Genomic DNA, 14,812 nt, shown 5'->3' on the forward strand with positions numbered 1-14,812 from the left:
GGCGTGTGTGTGTATTTAAACTATAGCTAATTGGAGATTGCCTACTCGAGATACATATGCATATGTATTTAGTATGCAGGCAAAGTAGATACACTTCGACTTGATTTAATTTCATTTGAAGCCTTTCATTTTGATATGAAGCAAATGATATTTTGCGATATTACAAAGAAAAAACATGTGATATATATGATATGCCTAGAAATAAATTCAACGCTCCTATATATATATGCAAACATACACAGAGATAGATCTATATATATATATATAGTTTTTAGTCTATAACAAACATACAAATACATAATATCATTTTGTTTAAGGCAACATAAATACAAATTCAATTTGAAGCTTGCGCACACGACACGAATTTACATATGATATATGACATTCCATTATATTATATATATATATTTTTTTTATATATATATGTATATAAAAACATTTTGCTTTATGTTTGAACTTATGCAAATAAGTTGAATGCTCTTGCATGCATAGTTTAATTATTAGTTTTTCGTTTTGTAAAATGCTAAAAATCCCTGAATATGAGTTCTCATTATTATTATAATAAATATTTTCATTAGAGTTTATACACATATACGTATTTATGACTTAGTTATTTAACTTAGGCAAAAACTCTATCAATTCGTTTAGCTAGATTTATCGTTATTCGTTTCTGTTTCTTTTAATTAACAACACATTTTGCTTAAAATTAGTTTTTAGTTACAATTCCTATATAGTATGCATAGATCTGTATTCTATGCCCTATGGAACATTTTTACACACGGCAGTACTTGACAAAATTTAACTACGTACACAGAGTAATTAACTGTAAGTGTATTTGATGTGTGTGTATTGGTGTCTCTCTTGTATATGGTGTCTCTCTAACTAATCGCTGTATAAATTTAAAAAAGGACTATGAAACCTACGTTAACGCAATCTTTCTATATATATATGTATATATATATATATATATATATATATAAACGTACTTAAATATACGGAAACAATGGGCTAATTAAACTCAAACATTTAGATTAGACCTATGTTATTGTTGCTGTTGCTGCTGCTGTTGTTGTTGTAGTTGCTCAGGTCGACGCACACTCATGCGGCTGGGTATGGAGTCGGTATCGCCATCATCATCCATATAATCCTCCTTGGGACGGGTCCATTTGATTAACGTTTCGGGCGAGCGATACAGGAAGAGCAATTTGGCAAACAGATCCTCCTCCAAAGCAAATTCCAGAGCCTCTCGCACCTGCAAGGCAAAACAATTTAGAGTTTTGATGCACAATTTACAGGTATTAGTGACTCACTAGGTATATATCCAGACACAGCTGTAGTACGCGGTCCACATAGGGCAAGTCCTCAAACATGATTTTGCGATTTTGGCCGCCAATGAAGGACTTCATAAAGCGCGAGGCCAATAACACAAATGTGGTATAGAGACCAATGATGCTGTAGAGAGATGGGGAAATATATATTAGATATGTGGACATATGCTTAATAGAGTCAGTCAATCATCACTCATCAGTCATCAGTCAATTAGTGTCGACTCACCCGCCAGCTGTTAGAAAACTGAAAGTCGATGGGAATTTCTTGTCATTGAACGTGTACATAACAATGCCCGAGCTGCAGTTGCTGTAGGCCAAATCCTTCAGTGTCGTATTGTAAAAGTTGTCATAGCAAAAGTCGCGTATCTCCCACCACAGGCCGTTGGTAGCCTTATCGCGGTGCATTTTAATGACCAGCGGCCGGTACTCCTGCTCCTTGCCACTCAGCACGGTTACGACGAAAGCGTCGCCCGAATTGAGCACCTTTATGAACTTGGGTATCATATTCGGTAGCACCACCACGACTTCGCTGGCATTGCCACTTGAATTTGAATTGGTGGTATTCGCATTGAGGGTGTCATTAGCATTGGTGGTGCCATTGGCATTGCTGGTATCATTGGCATTGCTCTTGCCATTGGCCTGCAGCTGCTCATAGGTCTCGTTAAGCATATTAATGAGCGCAGCGCGTCCCTCAAATGTTTCGTCCAGCTTGATAATATGCTCATCGCCCACATTCTCCTTGAGACCCTTCGCAGGCGCCTTGCGGGTCAGCGAATAGGAAAATCGCGCAATCAGAGTATGATCTACAGGGAATATACATGTGTTAGTTGAGAATGCCAGCTTTGCATAGGCAAAACTTACTGTTTCGTAGATCATTCGTCAAGCGCTCCCTATCCGGCGGAGCTATGTTCCACAGCGAAGGTGAATTGCCGGCCAGCTTGACCGCAGCTACATCCGTTGCATCATAGCCAGCTATGAAGGTCAAGGCTTGTTTGTTCTTGATAAAGGCATTCGTCATTTGGCCATACATTTTGGAGTCAATCTCGAAGATGCTATCATAGTTATTTGTCGTATAGATGGGATCGTAGGGACCAATGCGTATGGATAAGGACACTTGATACGGCACATTCGAGGTGCCCACTGCATTGCCCAGCGCAAACAGACAGAGTGGACCCCAAATACAGATGACAATCAATAGGACAATCGTGCCACCCATTATCAATTTAGAGAGCGAAGCCTTCTTCTGTGCGCGCATTGCCGGGAAGTCCGTCTCGGATTGCCGTGTGCAGCGTATGAGATAGATATTTGAGAAGATGTCCTCCATTTTGAGCCAATCGAAGATGGTCATGGTGCTATCAATGCACACCCAATCGAGAATGGTGCGCAGCTCGTAGAGGAATGGTATTTGCATATAAACCTTGAACGCAATCATATTGACCATCGAGAAGCCCTTGGTGAAGAAGTTGCCCAGAATGCGCTTCGGATAGCCCGACTTGATCTGATACGAGCTCAACAGCATATAGAAACATTTGATCACGTAGAATATAATCGGCGGAGCGAGCGAGTTGAATGTGCGCTCCGTCACCGCTGGCACCACAAAGAACATCCAAATATGAATGCCAATCACGGAGAAGAAATGGAATATGATCTTATTGACCAGGGCTTTGCGCAAGTACAGCGCACGATCGATGACAATCAGCAGGAATTGCACCAGCAACATGATCAGGAACGGCACAGGCACTTTGTTCTCTGCCAAATAGGTTTGGACGCCGCCATCGCTTTCCGTTTGTTGGGTCTGTAAAGAGGAAAGCGCGTATTGGACGAGCTTCAAAGGAAAAGTACTTTAACTAGGACTCACGCCAAATGCTGTGAAGCCAAAGAGCAGCACGAAGAAGTTGACAAAGTCGCAAAGGAACATAAGAGCATAGACATCGGTAGCCAGTCGGGATTTGTGCACCAGGCTGAAGAAGAACTTGTGCAGCGACGAGGTGTACTTGGTGCGTCTGTGGGGGGAGACAAAAGAGAGATTAATAAAACTTGTCTAGCTCTAACTCTGAGCGCTGCTTACTCCAATTGATTGATGGCCGACTTGCTATATTCCGGCGAACCAGGCAGCGAGACCTGGCTAACCTGTAGGCTAAGCTTCTGGGCGGCGTCCTCGTTAAGCTGGCGCGAGTCCGGCTGTGACATATTATCGCTATCCTCGCGATCATCGCTGGCAAAAGAAGAAAGAACAAGTTGAGTCAAGGAAGGAAGAGAGCCACAACGGCGCCGACATTCACTCACATGCTGGCCGTGGGCTTAGCAAACTGTTGGTCAGTATCCTTGTAGCCGGACTTCCACAGACCCTGCGACTTGAGCAGATAGCGATGCAGGAACAGTACCAAAAGCAGTATCAAATCATAGACAGCATAATGCGTCTTCATCTCAACGCCAAAGATCTTCGCTGTAGTCAACGGCTGATTAATCAGATCATGGTAATTGGCCCAGATCAGCTTAAACTGGAAGATGCACTTGATCAGCACAATCGCTTGGGTGTAGGCAATCAGGGTGACCCAGAAGGTTTTCGTGGGACGCGGCAGCGACAAAGTGCCCCAAAGGAAGACCATAATGGGCAGAGGCAACGAGATGACACTGGCGTTGACAACCTGAAAGGAACGAGCCAAGATTTAACATCAATTGAATCATGAATTCCAGTGCGAACTCACCTGATTGATGAACACCACAATGTAGCATATGAGATCCGTGTTGGCCAGCAGCGCATACCACGAGGAGATGAGCACCTCGACAATGATATGATGATCCCGCTGAGCAAAGTTCTCCTCCTCCAGGTTAAAGTCACCCGCGCTGCAATTGCCCAAAACAAGAATTAGACGAGGAAAGATCGAGATTTAGATTGAACTAAGAATTTCTTTAGAGGATTAGCAATTCGCATGCCTGGCTGCTAGGTGCGGAACCTGTGCGCTGCATGCGACGCACGCTACGTGGCAGTGTGGGTGTGCAGCGATCTCACGAGATCGTCAGAGACGCTCAACTTATAACTCTGGGATTATTATTATAAAGCCACAAACAACAACAAATACATACATACATACTAGCAAATAACGCACAGAGAGTGGCATGGACTTGAATTAAAGCGGATGCAAATCGATTAGTTATAGACAGCCACAGACATATATATAGTAGAGGTATATGTATAGATAGAGAGAGAGAGAGCGTATTAGTTGGTTAGATAAAGAGTGATGCAGCGCAGTCGCAGGAGAATTTGTGAGTTGAGGCTTACGGGATGTCAGCTGTGGCTTGGATATATGCCTAGATATATGCTACATCTGAATTTTAGCAGATTTGCAATGATTGACATTGATAAAAATGATCAGCAATAAGCACAAGTCAGAGTGCTCTGTGCGGGAGTGCCCGACTAGGAAATACCTTGAGCACTGATACAGACTTGGCTAGATTGACTCAGCTCTTCGCTCTGTTCTAGAAGTTGTACGCTTTCCACTACTAAACACATATATAGAGCTGTAGATCTGGACAGCTTTAGTTCTACAGAATTGCTTATGAAGTCATGAAGATCACATTTGATCAAGATAACTTGAAAGACTAATAGATATTATATGACCTATGTGGTTTAATCTAACCTGTTACGTCATGCAATCAGTTGATATAGATGCTAATTTAGAGATTTAGTAAAGTCAAATCTGATCAGAAATCTATAGAAGTTATACAATTTAAAACGAGTTTGAAGAGCATATGAATTATTGCTAGCAAAAAGTTCAGCAGAATAACAAATTCAGCTTCGACTGCCTCTGCAACTCTTAGAGTTATAGCAAACAGATAGGTATTATAGATAGTTATATATAGAGAGATGAAAAGAGTTACGATGAGCGTGTTCCATGTGTTCAGGCTGAGTTATAGAGTAACGTTAGGCACAGTAACAACAGCAACAACAGCAACAACAGCAACAACAGCAACAGCAACAGCGCTACGAGTACTTGCAACTGGTTGATGAAGAATACTTTAGAGTAGTCAGCGTGTGTATGTGTGTGTGTGTGTGTGAGTGTGACGAAGTAGGCGTGGTCAATACCTGTCCACGTGCTCGTAGGACCAGTGTTTGCTGAGCGAACCCGAACCAATGCTCGCCTGCTGCTGATGAAGCGCTGGATAATGATGAGGATGATGTTGATGATGAAGGGGCGTGTGCGACGGCTGAGGCGGTGGCGGCGGCGGCGGCAGCTGTTGCTGCGCGCTGCGCTCAATAGATGGCGCTTTAATACGTATTTCTGGTAGGCCGCAGTCCGATTTGCGGCTATATAGAAAACACCAAAAGGCAGACAATAGTGGATGGCATGTAGGTGTGCGTGTGTGTGTGTGTAGGTGTATGTATATGTGTGTGTATATTTGTATTTGTATTGTATCAAAAATGCACAGTTATAATAGAGATGAGATACGAGTAGTAGAAACGAAATATTTGCTCAGTAATCGAGTATTAGAGGTGTTATATAAGTAGAGCCTTAAGAGAAATATATATATATATATATATGGATCGCATGTATATGTATTTCTGTGTGTGTATGTTATACTTAAAATATCGATGTCATATATGTAGAAATTTACTTACCCCTTGGTCGGCGGCGATGAACTGATTGATTGTTTTCTATAAACACAAAAGTTTTTCAGATGAATCAAAATGCGCGCATAAAAAATGGCAAAATGTAAGATAAAAAATATAAAGAAATTAGTTAAGATTTTCTGTATAATTTTCGGGTCAATAATAAGTGTGTTGGAGTTTCAAATGTTATTAAATTTTATTCTTTTCGAAATTAAAATGAAATAAATAAAAAAATTAAAGTTTCTTGATCAAATCAAAGCGTTATGCATGAGCTACAAATTACAATTGATATTACTATATGTACGACATATACATTAAGAACAGACCACAGTGAAGCACATGGGAATATGGGATTTTGGATAAGCTTGACTTGTTAATACCCTATAACTACTGCAAGAATACATCAAATTTACACTGAAGCACATAAAAGCTGATATATCATACAATAAGCGCATTAGCTTTACAACATGGAGCTATGATATTTGCTCGACTTATTCGAGTTATATTTAAATTCAAGAAGAGTTTAATATTTAAGAGCTGCTGATTATGACAAAATCGTTATAAGACACGCTGCTGATGATAACATTGAAATGAACTATGTATAGAGGTAGAGTATGCTAATTAACAGCAGCTTTATATAGCATTAAAATGCTATTAACATGGCTGTAGACTATCTGACACAGCAGTCAGTAATCGTATTGACAGAGTACGCTAATTAACAGCTGCTTAACATAACATTAAAATGCTATTAACATGGCTGTAGACTCCCTAACATAGCAGTCTGCTGGTTAACAACAATAACGGTATTAACAGCTGCTTAACTAACATTAAAATGCTATTAACATGACTATTAAATATGTAGAGTAGACGTAGAGTATGCTAACAGCTAACAGCTACTATGCTGTTGCAGCTGTTTAACATAGCAAGAAAATGCTAATTACATGACTGTAATAATAATTGTTCATTTGCAAATATTTGAGGAATATAGCAAATTAACAGCTGTTTAGCTTAGCAGCTATAAGCAACTGCTGTTTACTAACAAATACTTAACATAGGAGTCTGATTTTTTTAGTAGCCTATGTACTTGAGTTAGGCTAATTAACAGCTTGTTAACTTAATATTTAAGTATTCATTTTAAAACATGACTGTTTACTGAGTAAACCAATCATGTTTAATGCTTAAGGCTTTCACGGACAGCTGCTAACATAAGCAAAATAACATTTATTACTATGCCAACTCTATGTGACTTCGAAACAAAGTATAACTATAAAAAACAAAGTATATATAAATAAAGTATATATAAACAAAGTATATATAAATATATATTTATATATGATTAATATACTATAACCAAAACGTTTGCTTAGCTCTTCTAACTAGGGCTTCGTTTTGTTGGGTTTATAGGGTATGTTAGTGGTTAGGTTTTATTGGTTCTTTTCTGTTTGGTGTTGATCTTTGTTTTACCTAGAGATTGCTGCATCAACGGTATCTACGGGCAACTCGATGATATCTTCGACAGCGTGTGATTGTTGGTGGGGCGTACTGGTTGCTGGCGTAACGTGTGCTTGTTCTGGCGGTGTGAGCGGTGTGATTGTTGCTGTTGTGTCAAGTGTTGTGCTGGTGTGATTGTTGTCTGTAGGTGTGACTATTGTTTCTGTCGTCGTTGTTGTTGTCATAGCCGGCAGTGAGCGACGCGGTGTAGATGATGAAGCTGGCTCATCACTAATATCAAAAATATTCATAAAGAAATAAACACAATGATCACGCAACATTTGATGTGAGAGATGTGAGAGATGTCAGATGAGTCGGTTGTTGTTTGTTTTGTTTTGTTTGTGTGTTTGTTTGTTTGTGGAAGCAGTATCAAACACACGTAACACAAAAGGAAACATATGCAAATAAATAAAAAGAGAGAAAAAAATAAATGAAATCAATTTGTCAGAATAGTCAACACAAGCTCGAACGGAACATTTGAACAAAATCGAAAAAGAAATTATACAAATATAAATACAATTTATAGTTAGGGTAGTTAAACGCAAGCGGCGCACACGCCCATTTAAGCCTAAACGCCCACTAAATACCTCTCGAGATTCGATTTCAGAAAGTGGAACATGGCCGCGGCGCTGGATATGCCCAAACGATTCAGCGAGCTGGATTCCTGGCGAGAGAGAGAGAGAGAGGGGCAGGTTAGTTAGGCAGCTACAGTGAGCGCTCTACATGTCGTACATACCTTGAGTGTTTTCTTCTCGCCCGCCAATATTCGATTGACAAAGCGATAATTGCGCGAGAAGCGATTCAGGCGTATGGTCAAGGTAACCAAAAAGCCCTCCAGCAAACGTATAATGGGATTCGTATCGAAGTCCTCATCTGAATCCTTGGCCGTCACATCGCCGCTATCCGGTTCCATCTTCGATTTGCTATCCGAGGTCTCCTTGGAGGCGACTGGCGCTGCCGCAGCTGGCAAATCGGTAGTATCCTTGGCCAGCTTCGCGGTGCTCGTCGTGCCGGCAGCATCGCGCTCCTTGGAGACGCCTTTGCTGGTCGACGGAAAGAAATCTGTGGGCGCATCCTTTGATTTCTGTGAGAGCAGAGGAAATAAATAATAAATTATAATAATAGACAAGTTTATGTTTTATAAAATGAAACAACATTGAGCCAAGTTAACGAAATTAAGCTAATGTATAGAAAATTAAGTAAAAATTTTGCACTCGAGCGCCACCGACTGCACAATACTCGTTCACGGCGCAAAAAGTGTTAGATATATCGATCATATAAATTATAGGTAAATCTGCGAAGATGAGGCTAATTCAGCAAGTTGGTGATCTCCAAAGCCCATGTGGCCCAACCCCAGCGAATGTGGCTATATCAGTTTATCTTTATAGGATCTCAAAGGTAACTCAAATGTCAAATTTTATGGCTCTAGATCTGAAATACTGCAACAAGCAGCCCAAAAAGGTAAAGATATATCTACTATATATTTTTGGTCTGGCGTAAACTATCAGAGAGTAGAGTTTCACTTTCAAATTTGAAGTTTCTAGCGTCCTAAATAAAAGTATATGCAACATGTGCCACGCCTCTAATGAGCATATTGGATAAATCATGTGACTATAAGTTGAGGCTAGCAACAAGTATTTGTTACAAGCTGCAAGCTGCAAAGTTCAGAAAGGGTTTACGCTCCTACAGTCAACCAGATGCACATTACACAAAACCAATATACTCCTTTGACTAAGTGAACGAGTATAAAAATAATATATATATATATATATATACAAAAGTTGTTGTATTTGTACAGTATATATAGTTTTATATAGTAAAAGTGAGTGCGCCAACAGTTGTTGTTGTTGTTGTTGTTGTAGTTGTTTGCAGCGCATTTAAAAATTCGTGATCAAATATATATAGTTAGATAGATATAGCAAATGCTGTACGATAAAACACTTTGCTGAACAGGTGCGCCAATTAAAGGAATTTCTTTTTGCTGCACACTCACAACTGCCTCTTGGTCAGAGGGACATGGGGGCGGCGTTTGCGCATCGAGCAGCATCTGGCTGCGACGCCCGAAGTCAAGCGGCTCGGAGAGCGTCGAGGTGCGTATACCAACATCGCACTCGATGGTATCATCATCGTCAGCGTCGTCATCATCGCCGGCAACAGCGGCGTGCTCTGTCAGCTCATCCCGCTCGTCCAGGCTATTGGCTGCCATATCCTTGAGTGCTATGCGGGAGCCCGGCTCGGAGGCATACGAACGCTCGCGCATATACAAATGGCGCCGATACTCCGCATCGTTCAGATCCTTCCAAACCTTTTGTTTTCGTGTGTTTTGTGTGTGGCATTAATGTCAGATTGTTGGAGGATGGCGGAATTTATAAGGGAATTTACAACAGATTAGGGGAATCAGTATAGCCAAGGCTGCAAACTGGACTTAAGCGAACTAATGCGATTCATTGATGACAATGACAATGACAATGACAATGACAATGACAATGACAATGACAATGACAATGACAATGACAATGACAATGACAATGACAATGACAATGACAATGACAATGACAATGACAATGACAATGACAATGACAATGACAATGACAATGACAATGACAATGACAATGACAATGACAATGACAATGACAATGACAATGACAATGACAATGACAATGACAATGACAATGACAATGACAATGACAATGACAATGACAATGACAATGACAATGACAATGACAATGACAATGCAATGACAATGACAATGACAATGACAATGACAATGACAATGACAATGACAATGACAATGACAATGACAATGACAATGACAATGACAATGACAATGACAATGACAATGACAATGACAATGACAATGACAATGACAATGACAATGACAATGACAATGACAATGACAATGACAATGACAATGACAATGACAATGACAATGACAATGACAATGACAATGACAATGACAATGACAATGACAATGACAATGACAATGACAATGACAATGACAATGACAATGACAATGACAATGACAATGACAATGACAATGACAATGACAATGACAATGACAATGACAATGACAATGACAATGACAATGACAATGACAATGACAATGACAATGACAATGACAATGACAATGACAATGACAATGACAATGACAATGACAATGACAATGACAATGACAATGACAATGACAATGACAATGACAATGACAATGACAATGACAATGACAATGACAATGACAATGACAATGACAATGACAATGACAATGACAATGACAAGAATGATGAATACTGAGAAGAATAATGACAATGAGAAAGCTAATGACAATGACAATTTCAATGATAATAAATATTAATATGATAGTTTTAATAATAATGATAATGATGACTTCATGAGGCAATTCCAACTTCACAAAATCAAACCTAAGAGCGATATATTGGTTTGCAGCCATGGTATAATATATGTATTTCTATATATTAGGAACATGCATAGATCATGCTATTCATTATCGATATATATAACTAGTTTACTCCATATTCACTTCAAGCTGAAAAAGAAACGAATTCTTAGAGTACTTCACTTACATCGTATAGAGTCTTGCGTCGCTGCATTTTCATCTCACTCTCCGTAATGTTCTCCTCCTCGAGGAAATCGATTTCATCGTGTATTAGATCCAGCTCGAATTTATCATCCATTTCCTCAAACATATAATAATCGCCGGCACGAGTAGCTTTGGTTGTTTAAGAAGGATAACATTGTTAGATTCGGGAATTGAACAAATCTTAAGGCTAGTGACAACATTTATAGATGGTTAACAATTAGATCGGCTAAAGTATGATTAAATAGGATTATAAATATTATATTTTACAGAGAAGTTTAGAGCAACATTCATGCAGCTTAGAGAACCACATATATAGCTGTATATATAGTTAGGATATGCTAATAGATTATATACAAGGCAAGGCAAAATCTCCAGCTAGATGTTAAATATATGTTTTATGGGGTTTTCTTCTTAGATGATAGAAATCAAGCACAACAAACAAAATCAAAAATAAACTTTACCATGTGGATGCAATTTAATTTCCTTCCTTCTGCGTACTGTTGGTGCAGGAAGTGGATAACCATGGTCTATAATAAAATCACACGCACACAGATACATATGAGAAAATAAAATATAAATGATATAAATAAATGATATTGTAATTAAATTATAATTATACAAATTGTATTATTATTCGGCTTGCCGAAAGTTCTTTAGTTAAAAAACTTTGATTTAAATAAACGTCATATATAGTTTGCTTTATACATAGATCATATATAAAACAAATCTGATTAATCATAGTATCTTGATCATTTTTTTATATATTTTTTTCTTATCAAAGCTCAATTGAGCTAACAAAATTTTAAAATAATTTGTTGATTAAATTTTTAAGCTTAAATAATTTTTCATAATATTTTAAGGCTGAGAATCACATAGAAGGCCATTGTCAATGAGAAGCAAATAGAAAGCCAATGCCGAACAAATTTAACTAAAATTATATATCAAATTAAAAGCCAAAAAGAATTTTTAAATTTAAATTAAATTTAAAAAATCTTTTTTTAATTTTAATATTTTCAAAAATAATTTTTCAATTCAAAATAATATTATTAAATTTTTGGTATGAAAAATTGTTTATCTATTAATTTTTTAATAATAAAAAAATTGTTTAATCTTTGGGTTTTTAAGCACACTGTAGCAAAAGCATAAGAAATATTTAAATTATTTAGAAGAAATTTGAGTATCAAAGTATTTTTCAGTAGTAGAAAAACATGGAGAAGAAGTTGGAGTCTCAAGAGTCTTTCAAGATATTTAAATAAATTATAGACATGTTTTATTTTACACTTGTATAAGCGCGCATAGCTCTGATAACGCTTCAGGCATTGATTGGGCAAATCAATGCAGTATATGTAGCTATAGATATATATTATTAAAGTAAAACCTCTAGAAAAAGTGTTATTTACATATGTAGTTGGGGTTTTCGTCTTGCTTGAGACCTGCTACACAGGAGCTCAATAAATTTTATTGGATCACGCACATTGAACAAAATGTCTTTGTACAGGGTTTTCATCAACATAGAAAAAGTAATTTATGAATAGGAATGAGAATAAGATTCATCCAATACATGGTCCATGCAGCAATGCGGGCTCATAGAAGGCGCACATCAGCGACTCCATATGGTAGGCCGTACCAACGGGTCCCCAGCTATGCGGACGCTGTGCAGCACTTAATGCCGCCTCGTCCCGGGCGCCAGACAAATTGCTGGAACGCTGCACACGTTGTGCCTCATCCAAGGAGTAGTTGGCATTGCCCATGCTCAGATGACGGCGATGCAGAGACTTATCTCTCATAGTAACCAGCTCCTCGCGCTCCGCCGACTGCGAGACAACAATTGGAGAGTTATCCCTGCTGTTATCTAACTGCTCGGGCAGCCAAATCTTTACCACATTTTGCTTGAGGGGCGAACGCTTGATGGACACCGTTTCGTTCCAGGACACAGCTGCATTGGTGGACGACTGTCGACGATGCTGGCGGCGCAAATTGGGCGTCAGATTCGCCGAGCTGCCCGCACTGGAGGCCAAAGCAGTGGCATAGGATGCCAGTGGTGGCACCAGGGTTTGCATGTTCAATTGTGCACTTTGCTCCGACGGCGCCAGGCCCAATGAGATGCGCTTGGGTTCCAGAAAACCTTCCGTTAGCAAAGCTGAAAGCGCGTCCGTGCTGGGCGTGTTGGGCTTCGAGGAAGGCAAGGTACAAGTTGAAAATGTGACACAATACCCAAGGACAGCACTTACAGGGCTCCGATGTTTGATCACTGGCAAATGCTCCTCACTCAACGACTGCACATCCACATAGTTCAGCTCCTCCTCGCAGGGCATTATGTTAATCTCCGGCTCTATAATGACAGCTGCATCTGCGCTATCCACGCTCTCGGCGCTGCTGCTGCTGCTGTGACTCGACATCACGGAGGGGCGCGCTGGCGACGATGTGCCCGAGCTCGAGCTCGAGCTACCGCCATCTGGCGTCTGATAGCCCGAGCCTTGGCAGGAGACAAAGCTGCTCTGATGCGCCAGAGGCGCCTCCTCAGCCAAGCTCTGCTCTAAAGGCGTGCGTCGCCCTTTCGATTCAAGCCGGAATTAGAATTACACAAACACAAACACGCGCGATAAAAACCAAATCGAGCCGGCAATTTCCACAGTACAAAATACAAAAACAAATGGAAAATTGCAACGCGACAAAAGAACAGACCGAGTCCAAAAAGGAATTCCAATGCAGCAAATCCAAAGATGACTTACCATCGAAGTGCGTTTGCTTGTCCAGTGGACGCAGCATCTTCTGCTGCGTAGCTCGAATGCGCTCCATTTTCCGCTTGATCTTGTGCAGCACCTGCTTCTCATGATCGTGGCGATGGGCAATTTGCTTTTGCCTCAGTCTCTCAATAATGTCCGCACCTCTGCCAAAGACGAACAAACATGAGTAAACCAAATGCAGATATATTTAATAATCAAGTCTATCCACCTGGAGGCGAGTATATTATTGGCCTTTGTGTCTGTGATGATGTGGCAGAAGTAATGCGACTTAAAGATGCGCAGCTGAAATATAATGAAAGCAAAGCAAATGGCATCCCACAGGAGGACAACTTGATGCGTGATCTTGGGGCATTCATTGGGTCCAATGGACAAGTCCGCATCCTCGCCCGGCATCAGCTCCTGATCGTTGATCACATTGCTTGTGCAGGTGATGCCCAGCATATGCACCAGCCAGCAGCAGTTGGTGGTCAACGGCGTCATAAACAGGCAGCCCGCCATTTGAATGCTCGTCTTGATTACGATGTTGGTCACATTGAAAGCCAGCAGCCATTTCCAGCGACTGATGATTGTGTTGATGGGACGCAAATAGAAATCAGAGCCTTGCCACAGGAAAATAAACGCGCCAATCAAGTAGCCAAGAGCCAGTAGATCCGCAATATTTGTGCCGGCCAAAAAGACCACAGCCAAGGTGAACCAGTAGAAGCCACACAGCACGCCGTTTTTCAATATATCCGAATAGTTTCGTATGTACGAGCAGAAGTCATGGGTGGGATTGTCAAAGGGCACTCGTCCCAGCTGTGCAATATCGCCAATAACGCTGCGATTGCTGCCACCGGGATAATCATCGTTCGTGGCGTAGCGCTGCTCGATGCAGAAGATGCTCTTCTGGCGATTCAAAATGATGAGCACAATGAAGTCGAAAATGAGCTTGGGCACATGATTGAAGTGTAAGGCGCCTGGCAGCATGGTCCAGCGTTGAATGCTCTCGCCAAAGGCGCCCTTATCCCAGGGATAAACTGCAAGGAGCACAAGAGATTAA

General features: G+C 40.2%; 1 protein-coding gene across 11 annotated transcripts in view; it reads right to left on the reverse strand.

The window, feature by feature from the left end:
• Window positions 1–957: 957 nt before the first annotated feature.
• The window catches only part of LOC111599399 (piezo-type mechanosensitive ion channel component), a 40,482-nt gene continuing 26,627 nt past the window's right edge, over window positions 958–14,812 (reverse strand). For 5 of the 11 annotated variants that reach the window (XM_030223400.1, XM_030223404.1, XM_030223402.1 and 2 more), the window contains 17 exons: window positions 13,982–14,789; window positions 13,759–13,916; window positions 11,488–11,553; window positions 11,010–11,155; window positions 8,168–8,515; window positions 8,019–8,095; window positions 7,405–7,662; window positions 5,950–5,985; window positions 5,416–5,637; window positions 4,037–4,175; window positions 3,615–3,976; window positions 3,397–3,543; window positions 3,187–3,331; window positions 2,190–3,123; window positions 1,555–2,131; window positions 1,311–1,452; window positions 958–1,252 (listed from right to left, as the gene is read on the reverse strand). In XM_030223400.1, the coding sequence (XP_030079260.1) occupies window positions 1,043–1,252; window positions 1,311–1,452; window positions 1,555–2,131; window positions 2,190–3,123; window positions 3,187–3,331; window positions 3,397–3,543; window positions 3,615–3,976; window positions 4,037–4,175; window positions 5,416–5,637; window positions 5,950–5,985; window positions 7,405–7,662; window positions 8,019–8,095; window positions 8,168–8,515; window positions 11,010–11,155; window positions 11,488–11,553; window positions 13,759–13,916; window positions 13,982–14,789 (4,775 nt within the window). In that variant the 3' untranslated portion in view covers window positions 958–1,042. Of the gene's footprint in view, window positions 1,253–1,310; window positions 1,453–1,554; window positions 2,132–2,189; window positions 3,124–3,186; window positions 3,332–3,396; window positions 3,544–3,614; window positions 3,977–4,036; window positions 4,176–5,415; window positions 5,638–5,949; window positions 5,986–7,404; window positions 7,663–8,018; window positions 8,096–8,167; window positions 8,516–9,466; window positions 9,737–11,009; window positions 11,156–11,487; window positions 11,554–12,587; window positions 12,841–12,906; window positions 13,581–13,758; window positions 13,917–13,981; window positions 14,790–14,812 lie in introns of all 11 variants that reach the window. The other 6 variants (XM_030223406.1, XM_030223409.1, XM_030223403.1 and 3 more) reach the window with 4 other exon arrangements.

The sequence above is a fragment of the Drosophila hydei genome, unplaced genomic scaffold (assembly GCF_003285905.1).
Source record: "Drosophila hydei strain 15085-1641.00,03,60 unplaced genomic scaffold, DhydRS2 tig00000172-arrow-pilon, whole genome shotgun sequence".
NCBI lineage: Eukaryota > Metazoa > Arthropoda > Insecta > Diptera > Drosophilidae > Drosophila > Drosophila hydei.